General features: G+C 36.4%; 1 protein-coding gene across 1 annotated transcript; it reads right to left on the bottom strand.

The window, feature by feature from the left end:
- Window positions 1–60: 60 nt before the first annotated feature.
- On the bottom strand, window positions 61–12,877 carry CCDC152 (coiled-coil domain containing 152). Its single transcript, XM_066339447.1, has 8 exons — window positions 12,791–12,877; window positions 11,678–11,783; window positions 5,414–5,482; window positions 4,264–4,328; window positions 2,713–2,815; window positions 1,834–1,961; window positions 817–903; window positions 61–183 (listed from the first exon to the last, which is right to left on the bottom strand). The coding sequence occupies exons 1-8, from the start codon at window positions 12,875–12,877 to the stop codon at window positions 61–63; spliced, it is 768 nt and encodes a 255-aa protein (XP_066195544.1).
- Between the last annotated feature and the right edge of the window lie 3,917 nt (window positions 12,878–16,794).

The raw sequence follows: 16,794 nt of genomic DNA, 5'->3' as shown, positions 1-16,794 counted from the left end.
TATCTTGTTTCTGTTTTAAGATGCACAGTTTTAAACACTGAGATACTTCATGTCATTTACTCAGAATCTCCTCCGTTTGATGGGCAAGTCGTGGCCTTTATTAAGACGTTGCTCCAAGTCTCTTATGGTGTTTCGGAGAATTTCAATTTCCTTGTTTTTCTCTTCCTGGAGATGCTGCAGCTTCTGTAAAAGTGCAGGCAAAGGCTTCATTCTCAAACATCACATAAAATTACATAACAATACATTTTGCTACTGAGAGTAAGATATATATTCGAATAAAAATATTTTCCTTGGTATTTTGTATCACAAAATTACAAGAGCTATTTCCCCAGAATCCTGTCTTTCTGCCATCTCAAAGTCTTAAGCCTACAAAAAACACCCCCTCCAAAAAAACCCAACAAAACACACCCCAACAAAAAAACCCAGGAAACAAAACAAATGAACCAAACTCGCCCTCCCCCCACCAGAAAAAAGGCCAAAAAAGCCACAGAGTTTATATCAGTATCACTGATGAGAATACACTGATGTCAATGTAGTTTTAGGTTTCCAGGTTAACAATTCAGTAGTAAAAACACCTCACATGTGGCTTTTTGTTGTTGCTTGCCCTCAGCAGTATCAATATGTCAAGAGGCATCACAATTGGAGTTGATATCTTAAAAGCCTTTTGTATCTTAAATTATTCTAGGATTCCATGGATTCACTTGCATAGGGGTGGGAGAGGCGCGCGGGAGAGAACGCACAGGGAAACGCCAGGGACCTCTAGCTTCAAACTCCCTGAAACAGTATCTGTGTGCTACCGACTATGAAAGCACCTACCCTTCGATAGATACTTTGTGGCAAGACTGAAGCGTCTGAAAAGGACTTGGTGGTTTTATCCTGAACTCTTGCCAATTTGGCATTGAACTGAAATATTCAGGTAAAGATAAAACGGTAAGAATGAACAGGGAAAAAAAAAAAAAGGTGTATTAAATACGTCAAGTGTAATTTTCACTTTTTTTAGTAGTTGTATTTTTTTACCTGAGGGTAGTAACAGTAAGCCTTTCTACTAATTCTAGAAAAACAAAGCTACTTATGTTTGTTTTAAAAAGAATGTAGTAACAACATATGTTTCTTCCAAAAAAGTCTCAAAGTTTTGCAAAAGTAATACATATATGATAAACTAAACCCACACAGATAAAAAAATATGCTTCTGAAAAAAAGAATGAAATTGAAGACTTCTCATCTACATTTCTATAGGAGCAAAAAAATACAAAAGGTGATAGAATCTTCCAGAACCATCATTCTTCTCTTATGTTCAAAGGATAACTTAGTCTGAACACTTTCACATCTTATTTATTTTTTGATGTGTTAAAGGTTTGAAGTATTTCCTTAAATCTTTCTGTAATGAGAGTAGTTTAAAACGTGAGAAATGAAATATATGTTGAATGCTCTGTCTTAAATCTCTGTAGGATTAGAAAATTTTATTGGAATTTTATTTTAAATATATATATTCTAGCCATTCAGAAATTAAACCCAAGAAAGTTAAGCAGAAAATGTTGTTGAATTTTTTAACAGCTCATGATCTAAAAAGTTTCTAAGTAATTGAATTTGGAACAACAGAGCAACCTTCAGTCTCCCGATACAGTAGGTGGAACTTGACTCCTGAGCTGGAGTCAGTTACCACTGTGGAAGGGACTGCCTGCCACTGATCCGCATTAAGACAACAAACAATTAAGTTTTCTAGATTCCATCATATTACTTTGTTAAGTACTAATAGACATCTTTTCACCACTCAGTCTCTTTGAAATTTACCCAATGCCCAGTTCACCTTTAATTCAGCTTTGTAATGCACACCTCTATCTGCAGTTTAATTATTTCATTTTGCTTCTCTTCATTCTGAATTTTCAGCTGTCTAGTTAGCTCTAATATTTCCAGTTCTTTTTTCTCTTGCTGTTCTTTATACTCCATTTCTTTTACTTCAACTAGGAACACAGTAACACCAAATATTATGATTATAGAAGACGTTTAGATGAAAATTTAACATCGTTTTCCAAATACTAAAACTTTCTTGAACATCAGGTCAACATTTCAATGGAAGACAATTCAAGCAAAACCATACTGAAACTATATGAAAACCACACTGTCCTATCCCAGAAAGATGGTGTCTTTTCAAAAAAGCATAAGTTACAAAAACTTTCCTTGGTGTTTTCACCTACACGGATGACCAAAAAAATCCTACCTTTTAATGTTTTCACCTACACGGATGACCAAAAAAATCCTACCTTTTAAAGTTAAGTCTCTAATGAAGAAAATGAACATATAAATCAGGTTTTTTTTCATTGCAGTGTTATTTATTTGTGAAAATAATGTCCTACTCTCATGAACACAGATAGAACATTCTAACAGTTGTCTAGCTTACAGTTCAAAGCAGAGGTTGCAGCTGACACTTAACCCAAAATTTATTCCTACAGATTTTTAGGCCCACATTCCCAGCATCTGTTCTAACTGTTTGGGAATTCCTGCTCATCCTGTGTTGCTGTGCTATTGCTTCATTACCACTGTCTGCTCTCTTCAGCAAACATAAAATTCCATAAAACACTGCCCACTTCTAGTGTTCACATGTTTCCACCAAGAAGTGGAACTCATATTTGTCCTAGACAAAATGTAGTCTCTACAGAAGACAGACAGCATGTTTTACCCATTGCTAAAGCATTCAGTCTTCAGAGAACTTACATTTTTTCCTTATATTGCAATTCAACTGTGTTATTTCCAATTTGTGGTCTTCCTCTTTGTTTTTAATTTCTATCATGAGTTTCTCAATTTGATCTTTATACTCCTGTGAATATAAAATGTTTATAAAGATCTTGCAGTTTCTGTGCTCTTAGCCTTCTGCAAACCACCATGTAAAATATACAGTTCTCTATAATTCAGTACTTGTTTTATCCTCAATCTTGTAAATTTAAATGCCCAATTACTTCTTACATGGTCTGGCTGAACTCCAAAGATGAAAAACATAGCAGATTTCATTGTATTACAGCTATCTGTTAACATAAAATTAGAAACTGTACTTCTTTGGAGAGTAGGAAAATGGAGAGGTAATATTCCTTTCCCTAGAACAGAATCTGACACAGTGTTAGTTAAAGGACTACAATTTTACCTTTGTGGATTTTTTGCTCTAGAATTGCATTATTCAAGTGTGAATTTTATTAATATTGCTTATATGAAGGATTCTGTAACTTCATGTTGGTAGGAGTAGACACATGACTGCTACCAGCAGTAGTGATGCTGGTGGCACTGACACTCAAAGTTTGAAGATGTCAGTTATAAATTTACTCCAATAACTTCTCCAGAATTATCTGTAGCTGCCACTGCTGAGGTGCTCACTCCAAAGCTCTTGTTGCAGCCTTCTGAAAAGATGGCCACTCACCAGAGCAATGCCTGGGGAGAGTCACAAAGGCCATCACTGACTGGGGATGAGTGTATGGGGACACAGTCAGGCCCTTCAGAATGGCACCAGGGAGTCCCACTGTGCTCACACATGTCTTTAATCAGTGGAATAATAGTTTATCACGTCTTTCAGAAGACATTACTCATTTTTTACTTGAACAGTCAAAATAACAGCTCTACTGGTATAAATATTTAATTTTAACTCATAGTACAAACACAGGCAAAGGAATTCAGCAGTGAGATTCCTGATCCTAAACAGGTAACAGATCTGCACTCTTCACACAGAGAACTATGAAAACAGAGAACTATGACTAGTTCTGCTGGTTTTACTTCCTTTGCAAAAATGAGAGCCATAGAGAAAAAGTAGAGAGATAATACAAGGAATTTATTGTGAGGTACAGATGAGAAGTAGAGACCTATTACCTATGTAGTATTTATTCTTGAATAAACTGGACAAAATTCAGATCACTCCTGATTCTCAGGCAGCACAACTAGGCATCTTCATTGTGAAAGCCATATTTCCACACAAAAAATTATTTTAGTGCAAGGGATTAGAATGGTGAAGGTGAAGTTGAATTTAAAGCTAAATACAGCTAAAAAACCCCAAGTGCATCTCAGAGCGAGCCAAAGTTCTCAGTATCAAGGAGTTTCAACCTCTTAGTTCTTTTAGCACCTCACACAGATACTATCATGAGAACAACCCTTCTCTTTTTACACATGAAAAACATTAAGAGCAACAATAGGAGTATCAATAACAAACCCTAAACAAAAAGTTACACAACATAATAGAGATGCAGTATTATTCCTCTACCTAAAGAATGATAATTTGTGACATACCTCTTCACAAGTCTTTAATTTATCTTCCAAAATGTGAATGGTTCCCTTCAGTCTATCATTTTCATCTACATAAACAAAAATGATATGGTACATTAAAAAATACATTTTGACAATTTCTTTAGCATGAAAGCAGAATAAGGAAATTACCTGCATTTTTTGACTTCGCTGAATTTTGAGAAGCTTTATTTGTAGACCTATAATCATCACTACAGAACTACATAATGTCAGTCTCTAATTTTTAACAAGAAAAATAATAGTTTAATAATAATATTTACCTCTACATTTTACTACTTAGAACTTTATTTAGTCTTCTGATAAATTATGCATTCAAGAAAATCTAGAACCAAAGTTCTTTGATTCAGAAAATAAAAGACTATTATCATGACCACATCAGTTTCAAACTGGAAGATGCAAGCTTTTAAATATTTCTTTCCCAAAAAGGAGAAAACAGTATGTAAACACAGAATTTAGAGAAAATTGATTTTTATTAGTAATATTAGTTTGAATATTAAAAACATCCATACACTTCCAGTGTTAGAGGTTTATTAATATATATTCTAATATACCTTGAATACATAATGGTTATAAAATTGATTTCACGGTGTACTGCTGAGCTGTAGTATAAAGATATAGCAAATATTTATGTATTTTATTTTCAAGTATAAAGGAGTAGTTGTTAATTATATGTAAATAACAGCAATAATATTTAATAACATTATATATTAAGGATTAAGAACACGTTGGTTTAACAAAGTGATAAAAACTATGCATGAACACTTGAATAGTCTACAATCCAACAGCTGAATGATACTTTCTCACCTTTTGTAAAATTGCCTATATTACACTAAAATGAATTTAAAGGCCAACTATTGATTAAAATAACCTTCCTGAGGCAGTTTCTGAGTAAGATAATGGCAATAGACATTTGTTACTGCACAAGAATGTTTTTAGATTTTTTTTGTTTGTTTCTCTTTGCCTGCCAATAAGTTTCTCTGCACCAGATTTTTAGATTTTTTTGTTTGTTTCTCTTTGCCTGCCAGTAAGTTTCTCTGTGTGAAAAAAATCAGTAAATATAAATGTAAAAATTAAATGCCTGCTCGTTCAAAATTACAGTAGAGTACATATATAAAATAGCATCTTTTGCCTTTACCTTTCACGTTACACTGGTTTTCAATGGTTTGTGTTAGGCCCTTTATCACATTCTGTAGACTACTGCATTCTGAAAGAAATGATAGATCCAGTATTTTTGAACAGTGTCTTCACAAATTCACATTTTGTTTACAAAATTTTCTCAAATATTTTATAATAATTTTGGTTAAATATTAGTCTAGGTATTTTTACTGACTGTTGAAATAACTCAGATCATTATTACACGGTTACAGCTTAATTTTAGCTTTTAATTTGATGATTGATTAAAATCAATTTTGTGAAGCAATATAAACAACTTCATAAAACTATTACATGGTTTTTTTTAGTCAGAAAATAAGCATCTTTTTGTTTTCTGCGCAATACTAGAAGCCTTCCAGCAATTTGATATATTTAATAAACTGAGACTTACTTTCCTGACAGTATTTCCTTGCCAATATTATTTTTAACAAGACCAAGAGTATCCACTCATTGCAGTGTTTCACCCCTTTTTTACCCTTTTCTTGATGCATGTAACATCTTGTGGCTCAACATAAACTTTGATTCAGATTATGTGCCATGTCTCCATTATCTCATTTTATACAACAGAATTACACATGCAATCTCCTATCAGTTTACATACTTGTATTTCATAATTGTAAACTGTATTTTTAGTAATCAAACACCCTTTATACTTCCTGTAATACAGGATTTGGTTTTCATTAAATATGACTTTTATCCCTTATGTTCATTGTAAATTTATCAGTGAAGTTGCAAAACTGTCGAAGACTGAAAGCCGTGGGGGCTCTATAACTGAGGTTGCTTACTTTTAAAACTTCTCTGTCCTGAGTACCACTGCATTTCTTAAATGGCTTTTAATTTCCACAACATAAAAGTTTGCTAAGTAACAACTTAGCGAACTCGTCTTATCAGACTAAAGTCCGTTTGAAAACTATCGTATAACTAAAGACTGCATTACAAATAAAGGAGTGAGGAAGATTAATTAAGATCCCAGCTAACAGGCTCAGTTTTCTGCTCAAGTCTTTTTCACCGTCAGCCTTCATGCAGCCGAGTACATTAGCCCGGTACCTTCTCCCGTTCCGTGCTTCCAAAAAAAACAGTAGAGGGAGCACGAGCAGCACAGAAACATTGCCTGCCCCTCCGTTCCTGTGCCGGAACAAAAGCAGCTCTGGAAAAAATCCTATTCAAAGTCAGAATGACGAGATCAGCGTGCTCTTTTGTACCAACTAGTTCTACTACAATTTTCCTCCCATTTGAAAATGTATGGAAATTAACTCAGATGCTTATAATTCATTCACAATTTGGAAAGACGTCTCAGTCAACACTAGAGCAGCAGTTAGTTTTCAAAAATAATCACAACTATTTAAGTGTAAGCCACTCTTTTGTACAGTCCCAAGATTATCTGCTTTTCTTTCTACCTTTAAAGGACGTATATTGGAAAATCTCATATCTACTTAAAGTTGTGACTGGAAAAAATTCCTAGGAACCCACAAGATTTGTTTGCCTCCATTAAGGAAAAGAAGCAGAACTTTGTTTAATGTTTGCAGCCATGTGGATCACAGTCATAGCAATTGCTACGGATTCTGTGTAGTTCCTTCTCTGTAAAGAATACTGCCTACACACAGAATGACTAAACAGCATATGTGTTCGTTTGCATTTATCATTGGTTTTTGTATAGAACAATTACATCAACGACTTTTTCCTTTAACACCTTAGAAACACTAAATAAACAAATATGCAACCCTGAAGATGCTAAATAGAACCTCCTTAAGTGTTTCACAGACAAAAATGTGATTGCTTTCTTTTAGAGAACTACATTAGAATTTAATTCATAACTGTAGCATCACAAGAGTCTATTTAGCCACCATAGAAAAGGTTTAGAAGTAGAAAACAAATATGTCAGACTTGTATCTGCCTAAAATGGATCTGCAATGATGTACACAAAACAAAAACTGTTGTTTTGAATCTCATCTTTGTTTAGCAAAGAATGTACCAAGAGAAAATGAAGTTAATTTATGACGTCTCAGAGAGTGTATACTCTGGGCAAGCTGCTTCTGGTTTTCCACCTTATCTTGGATATAAGTGTTTCACTGCCCTCTCCGGTGATTTTTAGATGTTTTCTTTCTTCCATTGCATTTCCTTCAGAATTTCCAATCTTCTTTTACCTTAAACAGTTCTAGGAAAGACTTTTGACAAGGATATCAAGGAGTCCTTAAGTTCTCGCTTGTTGGGAGATTTCTTGGGGTGTGAAATGTTTGGGGTGGGTTGTTTTTCTGGGGTTTTGTTCGTTCGTTCATTTGTTTGTTTGTGTTTGTTTTTGTTTCGTTTGGTTTGTTTGTTTGTTTTGGGTTTTTGTTTTTTTTAAAAACAAAGTGTTCTTCAGCCAGGACAAAATTCCACCTTCTGCACCTCACTACCACTAGTAGCCACAAACCCTTCAGGATAAGTGGAACAACAGCCTTTCCTTCCACAGCAATGTTTCTTCCTGTTCCTCTGCTGTAACCAATTTCTGTTGTCTTTACACCAACTCTTCAAAAGAGACTTCAGGAGCTGCGGATGAGTTGGGTTCTGGGAAACAGCCTGGGACATAAGGCTAGGAGAAATCTTTTTGCTAAGCCAGTTGTGGCATCACACTATAAAAGCCATTCTCATGACTACAGTTCAGGTAACTACTGCCTGAGTAAAGACTGAAAGTATCAATGCTGTATTTGGTCCAGTGCTCTCCAGGACCCCTCTATAACCCCACCAATATTAAAGAGAGTTTGAAGTCTCTTTTAACCCCACAGTGCTTTGACCTTTCATAAAGTTTTTATAAAGAATTGAACTATTAGATGCAAAAGTACTATGATTCTGAACACCATATATGCTATTACCTCTTTTGAAGGGTCAGCATGGACGATCAATTTAATAAAGGTACAAAGACCATTTCTATCAATTGCAAAAAGAAAAAGAAAAATGGTTTAGAAACTTTATAGACTTACTAATTTATAATCACTGCATCGGCCTTTCACATCCTTTTGAAATACTCTTAATGTCACCACCACTTTCCACAGGCTCTGCTCATCTCCAGTAACATGTTGACTGTTTACCTGAAGGTTCCTGTGACAGTTTCTGCCACAGTCTATGTCAACTTTCTGCCCAAGATGTTTTTTTGAAACTCTGCTTTATGAGCACCAGTAAAGAATACAGTTCGAAACCATATACTTACAAGCATTTCATGTCCTGATACTTGAAGGGTTTACCTTATTGGTAAGTGCAATAATCTACTAGTTTACCTTACTGGTAAGTTCAGAATCACAGAATGGGCCCTTACTGGGTCATGTGGCCCAATCTCCCTGCTCAGGCAGGGCCATCCCAGAGCACACGGCACAGTGTTGGAACCAGGTGGTTCTTGAATGGCTCCAGTGGGGGAGACTCCACAACCTCTCTGACCTCAACCTAACAGAGCCGCCATGATAATTGTCTTTATTTCTGAATATATTCTGTCCCTTTGGCATCTTATTAATATTTTACTTCAGTATCATCAAATAGCTTTCAGAATCACCTCTTGGATGTCTCACATTGTTCCAAGTTTCAGCTTTTCAATTATTTTTGTCAGTGTTACTAATATCTTTGCAATAACTCTTACTCATTGACCAAGATCCTTGTCGTCCAGCAGTTCTGCCTCCTATGTATATCTGCTTTATCCCTGTGATTTAAATACTGTTGAGATTTGTTTTTTCCTGACTACCCCTGTTGCTGATACATTAGTTCATATTTCAGGATGATTGCTCTGGTATTTTTACTTGGACTTCCACCACCCACACTTCTTTTTTCATCCTGTGTTTCAAAAGAAACTCCAGAGGCTGTCCTCTTCAGTTATATCAGTGTAACTATCTTATAAAATAATTTCTCTCTTATCTCATGAAAGTGAGGCAATACTGTTTACAAAGCTCAGATCTCTCTCCTGACTTTGATCTGTTTTCAGTCTTCAGTCTGTTCCTCTTTCTTGTTGCAGTCATCCCAACTGCTCTGGTTTCCTGAGTTGTCTCTTTCACTTTCTCTGCTACCTTTTATACCATAGGTCCATAGGTTCTACGGTAAGAATTATTTCTTCTTTTTGTCCACATTTTCCTTTCCTTTTTTACAAACTGTTTTAAATAAACCCATTCCTTTCTGTTTCATCAATAAAGAAGCCTCTTCTGTTTCTGAGTGCCTGTCCTACACTGTCTGACTTTTAATGTTTAATAGAGAAACAAGTGTTTCTGACTCAAACCAAAGTTCCATCCAGTTCACTAAGCCACTTCAAAATACACATGAGAAAATAATTCAGGAAAGATGAAAAAAAACCCTACATAAATGTTATCATTGGTACATCCTGTCAACTTCCCAAACACAGAAATAAGGGGACAGTGAGACACACTCTCGTTGTGTTTAAAAAATTTGTTGTTTTCTGTGGTTTTTTTCAATCTTTTTGTATTAATGTATACTTCTGTTATGCACAGGCTTCTGTGGAATTGATTTGTTTTGTAATGTGTGTAAAAGTTCCTCCTTTTGTTAGCTTTAAATCAATAAACAAGATTTATTTTCAACTAGCTTTTTTTACAACATTAGACAATGAATATTCTATTCTGCAATCACTTTCTCTGTGCCATTCACAATTTTACAGCTATGAGTCATATCAGCTCTATTCTTTGTCCTGGCTGAAAAGTTCCCAGTTGACTGAAGCCTTCGTTCATATGTTCCAGAATTATGACTAAACCTGTGAAAGCCCCAGGTGCGTTTTCCCCCATGCACTTTTCTAGTGGTTCAGATTGGCACAAGGCCATTTTAGAAAGAATATATATTGACACTGTCATTGATAGACATTGAAAAAAATCTGGCAGCAGATTCAGAAATAGCTGTTCCTCCTTCCTGTGGGAGCTGCTTGTAAACTGAGGCTTTTGCCCTTGGCCTGTGGAGCAGTTGTGTGGCAGCCACACACTAGACCCTGGTCATAACCCAGGGAGTGACTTCGTGGCTTGATATCCGACCTGCCTCATCACTTGGGTCCAAGTAGAGATCCTTGGGCCATGTCTGGCCTTTGTTACCATTTCTGAACTCCATTCTGATTAAGCCTCCTGAGTCACTCCCATCAGTACAGACTTGTTTGGTAATGTAGACTTTTGGCTGACCTCGGTAGTCCTCGCTGGGCCAGCATGGGGACAGTGGGAGTGAGCCTGGCATGGTTAAGCCCCCTACATCCATGGTCTTTGTTACAGGAGTGGTTCCTCATTCCTTGTACCTTGTTCCTTCCTGGCAATACCAAGCATTGTCTCCTCTGTTACCTTTTCTTGTTCTGCTATGTTTATTTTGAGATGTGCAGACCACAACATGACATAAAAATCACAGACCTTACAGAGTCACAATGCTTATTTCTTTTTCTTCCATAATCATGCCTACCACTATGTTTGTTTCTTTGTCTACTGATACTTTAAGAGAATACAAATATTTTAAGAGAATATTTATGTTTAGAGGACGAGATCTCTTGTCTAAGATCTCTTTCCTGAAAAGCAGCCAACTAACATCAACCATTGTTTATACAAAAGGCTTCCCTCTTGTGCTGCTACTGGTCTCCATCTCTTTCCCCTGTCATCTTCAGCCATGAGTTTTTTGGTATATCTGAAGAGACTATCATCATAAGCAAGCTTCACTCACCCAATAGCTCAATTTCAACACTTAATTTCTGATTATGCTAAATTATCCAAGGCCCAGTGGAGATTTAAATAAAACCCAACCGGCTATCTCCCTCCTGTGTGAAACTAAGTTTATGCCTACTTTGCTTCCTAACTTTTAGCAGGCTGACTTCCCAGAGATGGAAGTCTTACAAAAAGATGCTCCTTTCAGCTACAGAAGAATAAGCAAACACAAATCCATGCAAAGCACTAGATATTGTTTCTCATTTTACTCATCTGAAAACAGTTCTAGAATAAAACAAATCTTAATTTTATAGTTTTCTCTGTAATTCTTTTGTTTCACAACTTTTTAATTATAATTAGAGACTTATAATTCCCATCTACAAATGGTAAATGACATTTTATTGGTATCCATAGTCTGAATCCTCATAAAATTAAAAATAATATTTACTATAAGATGGATTTCATTACATGATTCAAGATTAGGCATTACTGCTTTTCCCACAGTATCTTAGATCCTTGCTATGTTATTTTTTATGGCTAAAAATAATGGAAATATCTTTCAGAACTTTTTGAATATATGCAAAAATCCTACCTTTCATAAAATAACTTACCCTCTTTTATTGATTCCTCCTTTGATTGGCTTAATGTTAGCAATCTGTTACATTTTTCCAGCTCTTGAATCAGTAGGCTATTTGCTTCATTAATTTCTGATATTTTCTAAAAAAATTGAGAAAGACTAGCATTATATTAACATGTTTTAAGTTTTGAGTTTTAGGTGAATAAAAAATTCAACAATTTCATAATACTGCAGTCCAAGCCAGTATTATTTCCTGTTCAGGAAATTCCTTTCTAGAGAAGAATGATGCTAGACTTGAGATCCTTTGCTATTCCAAGTTTACCCTGCAGAACTAAGAATGCTGACTTACATCCTGAGTAGTAAACTATCTTCCCTTAGTTTTGTATCCCAGAGTCTAGATCAATCCTCTGCAAGGTTCTTTCTACTGCTTTGCATATAAGGCTGTCAGTGCTCTTGCAGAGCAACAACTTGAACAGTATGTGGGAATGGCACCTGGTATAATAAGTTCATTCCAGTAGAAATCCTGAATTTATTTCAGGTGCTCCTTTTATATTACCTCTAGTATGGATTTGATGACCAGGAAATCAGCTGAAAGCTGATCAAGGTCAGTCTAAAAAGAAAGGCAGTACTGATTTTCCTCACAGGCTCAATATTTTAAGAAATGACACACAGAAAAAGGAAGCTCAATGCATATGGAATGTAGGAACTCATGCAATTACATTTTTCTAGAACAAAAAACAACTTCTGAAAGGATACCCGAGTGCTAGACCACCCCTTCCTAGAGACGGGGTGATGGAACTAGGTGGTCTTTAAGGTGCCTTCCAGCCCAAACCATTGTGTTTCAATGAAAGCAGTGTAATACAGTTACTCTTCAACACCATCTTCCACACTCTTCCTGAGAAACCAGTTTGGCCTCTGGATGATTAAAATTCTAGCAGAGAAACAAAGGCTTCTCAGACTTCACAGAATCCACTCCTATGACTCCAGCATAAGGCCAGCACAAGCAGTTTTCCAAATGAAGTTGGTATTACGAGGCATAACAGTAAGCTGATACAACTTAAAAGAAATTTTCACTCAGGAAGATTTTGAAATTGTCACATAATAATTACAGATGTCAGTCTCAACATTTTTTAATTTTTTCACTTACCTTTTCTATCTCTGAGAAGTCATCTAAAAGTTTATCAAGGTTCACTATGCTGGTTTTCTTCATAGTTTCTGCATCAATATGATCCATTTTATTTTTGGACCATATAATCAAATGATCACTAGATATATGTAAAAAATAGATATATAAATTAACATATTTCTCATTCACAGCATGTACATTCTTATGCAAAAATGTAAGAAGAACAAAGAAGACTCTTTTTTAAAATTAGAAGTATTAAACCTCAGCCTATTTAAGATCTTGTATTTCTAGGAAATACAATGAATGGCAGAAAGCCCAAACAATACCTGCCAAACTGATATACTGTGGTTGAATTTCGAAATTTTGCTGCAATTAAAAAGTTAACTTGGATGTACTTCCATAGACAGAATAATGCACCAGGCACATACGAATGTAGCATCATTTACCTGTGTAGATGCTCGAATACTTGACCACTTAGGATTAATGATACTTACATACTTTCTTACAAACAACAAGTGTTAAATCAGTGATAGGCACTGCAACACGTAAACCTCGTTGCAGAATAAAAAGACAGTATTTTGAAAGGCACCCATATAGTTCTAGATTTTTAACACAATCCCTATTTTTATAAATATTACTTATAGAATCTTCAACATATATTTGCAGGATGCATCTGAAATACATAACATGAATGCTTCTAAAAATATTCAAACTATCTGTCAACATCAGGCTCCAGGAGACAAAAATTCCAATACCAGTAAACCATACGGTCCAAACAAGATCACCATTTCTATGTGGTAATCTGTAAACAGCCTTTTTTCAAATAAAAAAAAAAAATTGCAATAAGGGAGATGAACCAGAAGTTAAAATGTGTTCACTATGCAGAAACTGAATGAGTTTACAGACAGAAATATTTGCAGAAGAGTTAGGCAGAAATAGGTAAATGCACAACACTAAGCAGAAATCAATATTACATAACTAAATAATTTTCTCAGTAATTCAATATTTACAAGCTTTTATGTGTATATAACTTCTTGAACAAAGCAGTGTGATATTAGTTCTGTGTGTTTAAGTTTTTTCTTGTGCCCACTCTTTCCTTAGTGAGACTAAAACGAAATCATACACCAAAGCTCAGTTTTTTACATTAACAGTTTTCAAAATATAGTAGACTTTGAAAAATTAATGCTTCTTAGTAAAACACTAAGTTAAACGCTAAATTAATGCTTCTTAGTTAATGGGGGATTTATTTTGTGTTTTCATTAATTAGTAATCTTAATGAGTTGTAACTTACTACAATGCAATGATTTGTTAAATTAGGGTTTTAAATACATACTCAAGACACTAAAATTTTTAAAACAATTATCCATCCAAATATTCTGTTAGTTGATAATCTAAAGGTACACTATGAATGTAAATCCTTTGATTTTTATCACGGGCAGTATCTTATATTTGTCAATCACCATTTTTCTATTATACTTTTAAAACTGTGTTCCATTCTCCACATTTTGACAGAGGATAGAAATCAGGGAGCTGCTGCCATGTTGAGCTGATTTGTTTATATTTCCTTATTCTATGGCATCACTTGTTTTCTCGGAAGACAGGATGTGCTCAGCACTTGGCAACAGTACCACTGGGTACAAAACTCCTGCTGAACTGGAACAGTAAATTAAAAACAATGTTGTATTATTAATGTTGTATTTTTTCCAGCGGGAAAACTCATCACTGTTATTTTTGTGCATATTACTATTACACGTTAATATCTTCCAAAGGCATTTTAGTTAAACCTCCCACTCCTGTTTTGAATGATATTTACGTCACCGAGGGAAAAACTGAAGGTTTAAACTGTAGGTTGGACTGCTGTAAAAGTGACACCTTCCTTTAATGCCTCTTTGACCCCTTGCCACCCATGCTTTCCCAGTATCACGTTTAAAACTATTGTGGCTGTTTTGAGAGTTAAGTTTTCAATATTTTGCTGCCTATGGTCGTGAAACATAGAGAGAGAGAGAGAGAGAAAGAGAGAGATATTAACTGAATGTGGGAATCATTCAGTGCAGGCACCCCAGGCCTTCCCGCCCTGTGCCCATCCTGGCTTACGCCGCCCCGAAGCGCCTGAGGGCAGCCCGCGCGCCGCCCGAGGCGGGAAACCCGGCGCCGCCGGCGGAGCGTACCAACACCGGCCCTGCAGGGGGCGCGCCCCCCCGCCCCCCGCTGGTGGGCTCGGCCGCCCGCCGCGTGTTTACAGCCTCCCCTCAGGTGCGATGAGGTTCCCTCCCAGGACTCGGATGTGTCCTGGTTAGCCACAGACACCTGTAAGTTACTTTATAGACCTAGGTTGTTGTTGTTGTTGGGGGTTTTTCTGATATAGGCTATATAATTGCATTCCTGGAGCCCAAGCTGCGTTCTAATATGTGACTTTTCACCCTTAAGGGGAAGGGAGGAGCCAAGATTCATAAACGGTTGTGGTTGAATAGAACGATAAAAGTCAGGGGGTCTACAAAAGTGTGAAGTGGTATGTTTCTGACCTACTCTATAAGCACATGGCAGTGGGCTAAAGGGGGAAAGGAAGGGAAGGGAAGGGGAAAGGGGAAAGGGGGAAGGGGGAAGGGAAGGGAAGGGAAGGGAAGGGAAGGGAAGGGAAGGGAAGGGAAGGGAAGGGAAGGGAAGGGAAGGGAAGGGAAGGGAAGGGAAGGGAAGGGAAGGGAAGGGAAGGGAAGGGAAGGGAAGGGAAGGGATGTTCTTGATCCCCCTATAGTTCATGCCCACTTCTTGGATTCATTCCTGCAGTTGCTTTGTGCTGGGTTGTGCTCCAGAAACTGAAACAACATAGTCCTGGAAAAGTGCTGCCCTGTCCTGTATGGCCCCCTCTCCAGCCACATCTTGTTCTTTCTCAGACTGTGTTACTATCAAGAATTATTGGTTTTTACCAACAGTTCTTGTTACCAGCTGTCATTTCTTGGCTCCACAGCCATCCAACTATCATTGTCTGAGACAAACACTTTGAGACATACATCCTTATCTTCTGAGATTCTAGAGCATAAATTGACTTCTTGTCCAAAATGCTACATACTCCATAGCTTTCTCAGATGACCTGGTTTTGTTTGTAATAGAGAGGGAAGATGTTACATCTGGAATATCTTTTGGTGCTGTCCCCTTGAGCAAATCAGTGGGTGCATGCAGGACCCTGTGCCTCCAAATGTTTGTGCCTCCAAATGTTTGTGCCTCCAAATGTTTGTGCCTCCAATGTTTGTGCCTCCAAATACCCAGAGAAGTGACAACCTAACAGTCACAGTCACAAACGCTGCTTTGCAGGCAGCTCTTCTATCAGAACAGCTGTGGGTTGGTTGTGTCTAATGGGACATTGACTTGGAAAATAATGAAAATTATTTTTATGGATAGAAGGTCTGTAGCTGAGATATGAGTGGGGAAAGGACACAGTGCCAAATGTGTCATGGACAGATATTAATAGAAAAAGAAGTGCCCAGGGAACTCGGTACATGCTACTCATGTTTTCTAGCTCACTTTCCCTACTTCATATACCAATTTTTACAAAACCTGATTCACAGTTTCAGTTGTCCTTGGAAATTGCACAAATTTTTCAAACGGTTTGGTACTTTCAAAAAATTATAATTAAAAATTATCATTGAAGTTAATAAAATTGTTAATCACAGCAATTAGTGTTCCTCTTAGACCTAGAAAAAAGTGCATTCACTATTGGTTACTACAACAGTGAGTAAACAGAGAGAAAACCCCACCAAAATCTTGAGTAGTGAGCCTTTTACTGCACAATAAACCACAGTATATTGACAGAAATTTTTTTTGTGTTATTTAGCTGCAGTTTTATTGTATGGATTACATTCATAGGAAGACAGGAAGTGAAGACTAAAATCCAATTCTTATGATTAGACAAAAATGTTACCCAGTGTCCACATGTTTAATTTATAATAATGCCCATACGAGCCATATGTAAATATGCCATTTGACCTCTGGGAAGGTGAATACTATGAACAGACTGGGGGAAAATGCAG

This window comes from Sylvia atricapilla, chromosome Z (genome assembly GCF_009819655.1).
Source record: "Sylvia atricapilla isolate bSylAtr1 chromosome Z, bSylAtr1.pri, whole genome shotgun sequence".
Classification (NCBI taxonomy): Eukaryota; Metazoa; Chordata; class Aves; order Passeriformes; family Sylviidae; genus Sylvia; species Sylvia atricapilla.
Note: the sequence above shows the minus strand (reverse complement) of the source record. Positions and strands in the feature narration are given on the sequence as shown.

Excerpts from the sequence above, each read along its gene's own strand:
- CCDC152 (XM_066339447.1), bottom strand. The coding sequence starts at position 12,877 with ATGGATCATATTGATGCAGAAACTATGAAGAAAACCAGCATAGTGAAC. Across the intron at positions 4,329-5,413 it reads AAACCAGTGTAACGTGAAAG|ATGAAAATGATAGACTGAAG; the intron begins GTAAAGGCAAAA and ends TTGTTTATGTAG. Across the intron at positions 2,816-4,263 it reads AATTAAAGACTTGTGAAGAG|GAGTATAAAGATCAAATTGA; the intron begins GTATGTCACAAA and ends TTATATTCACAG.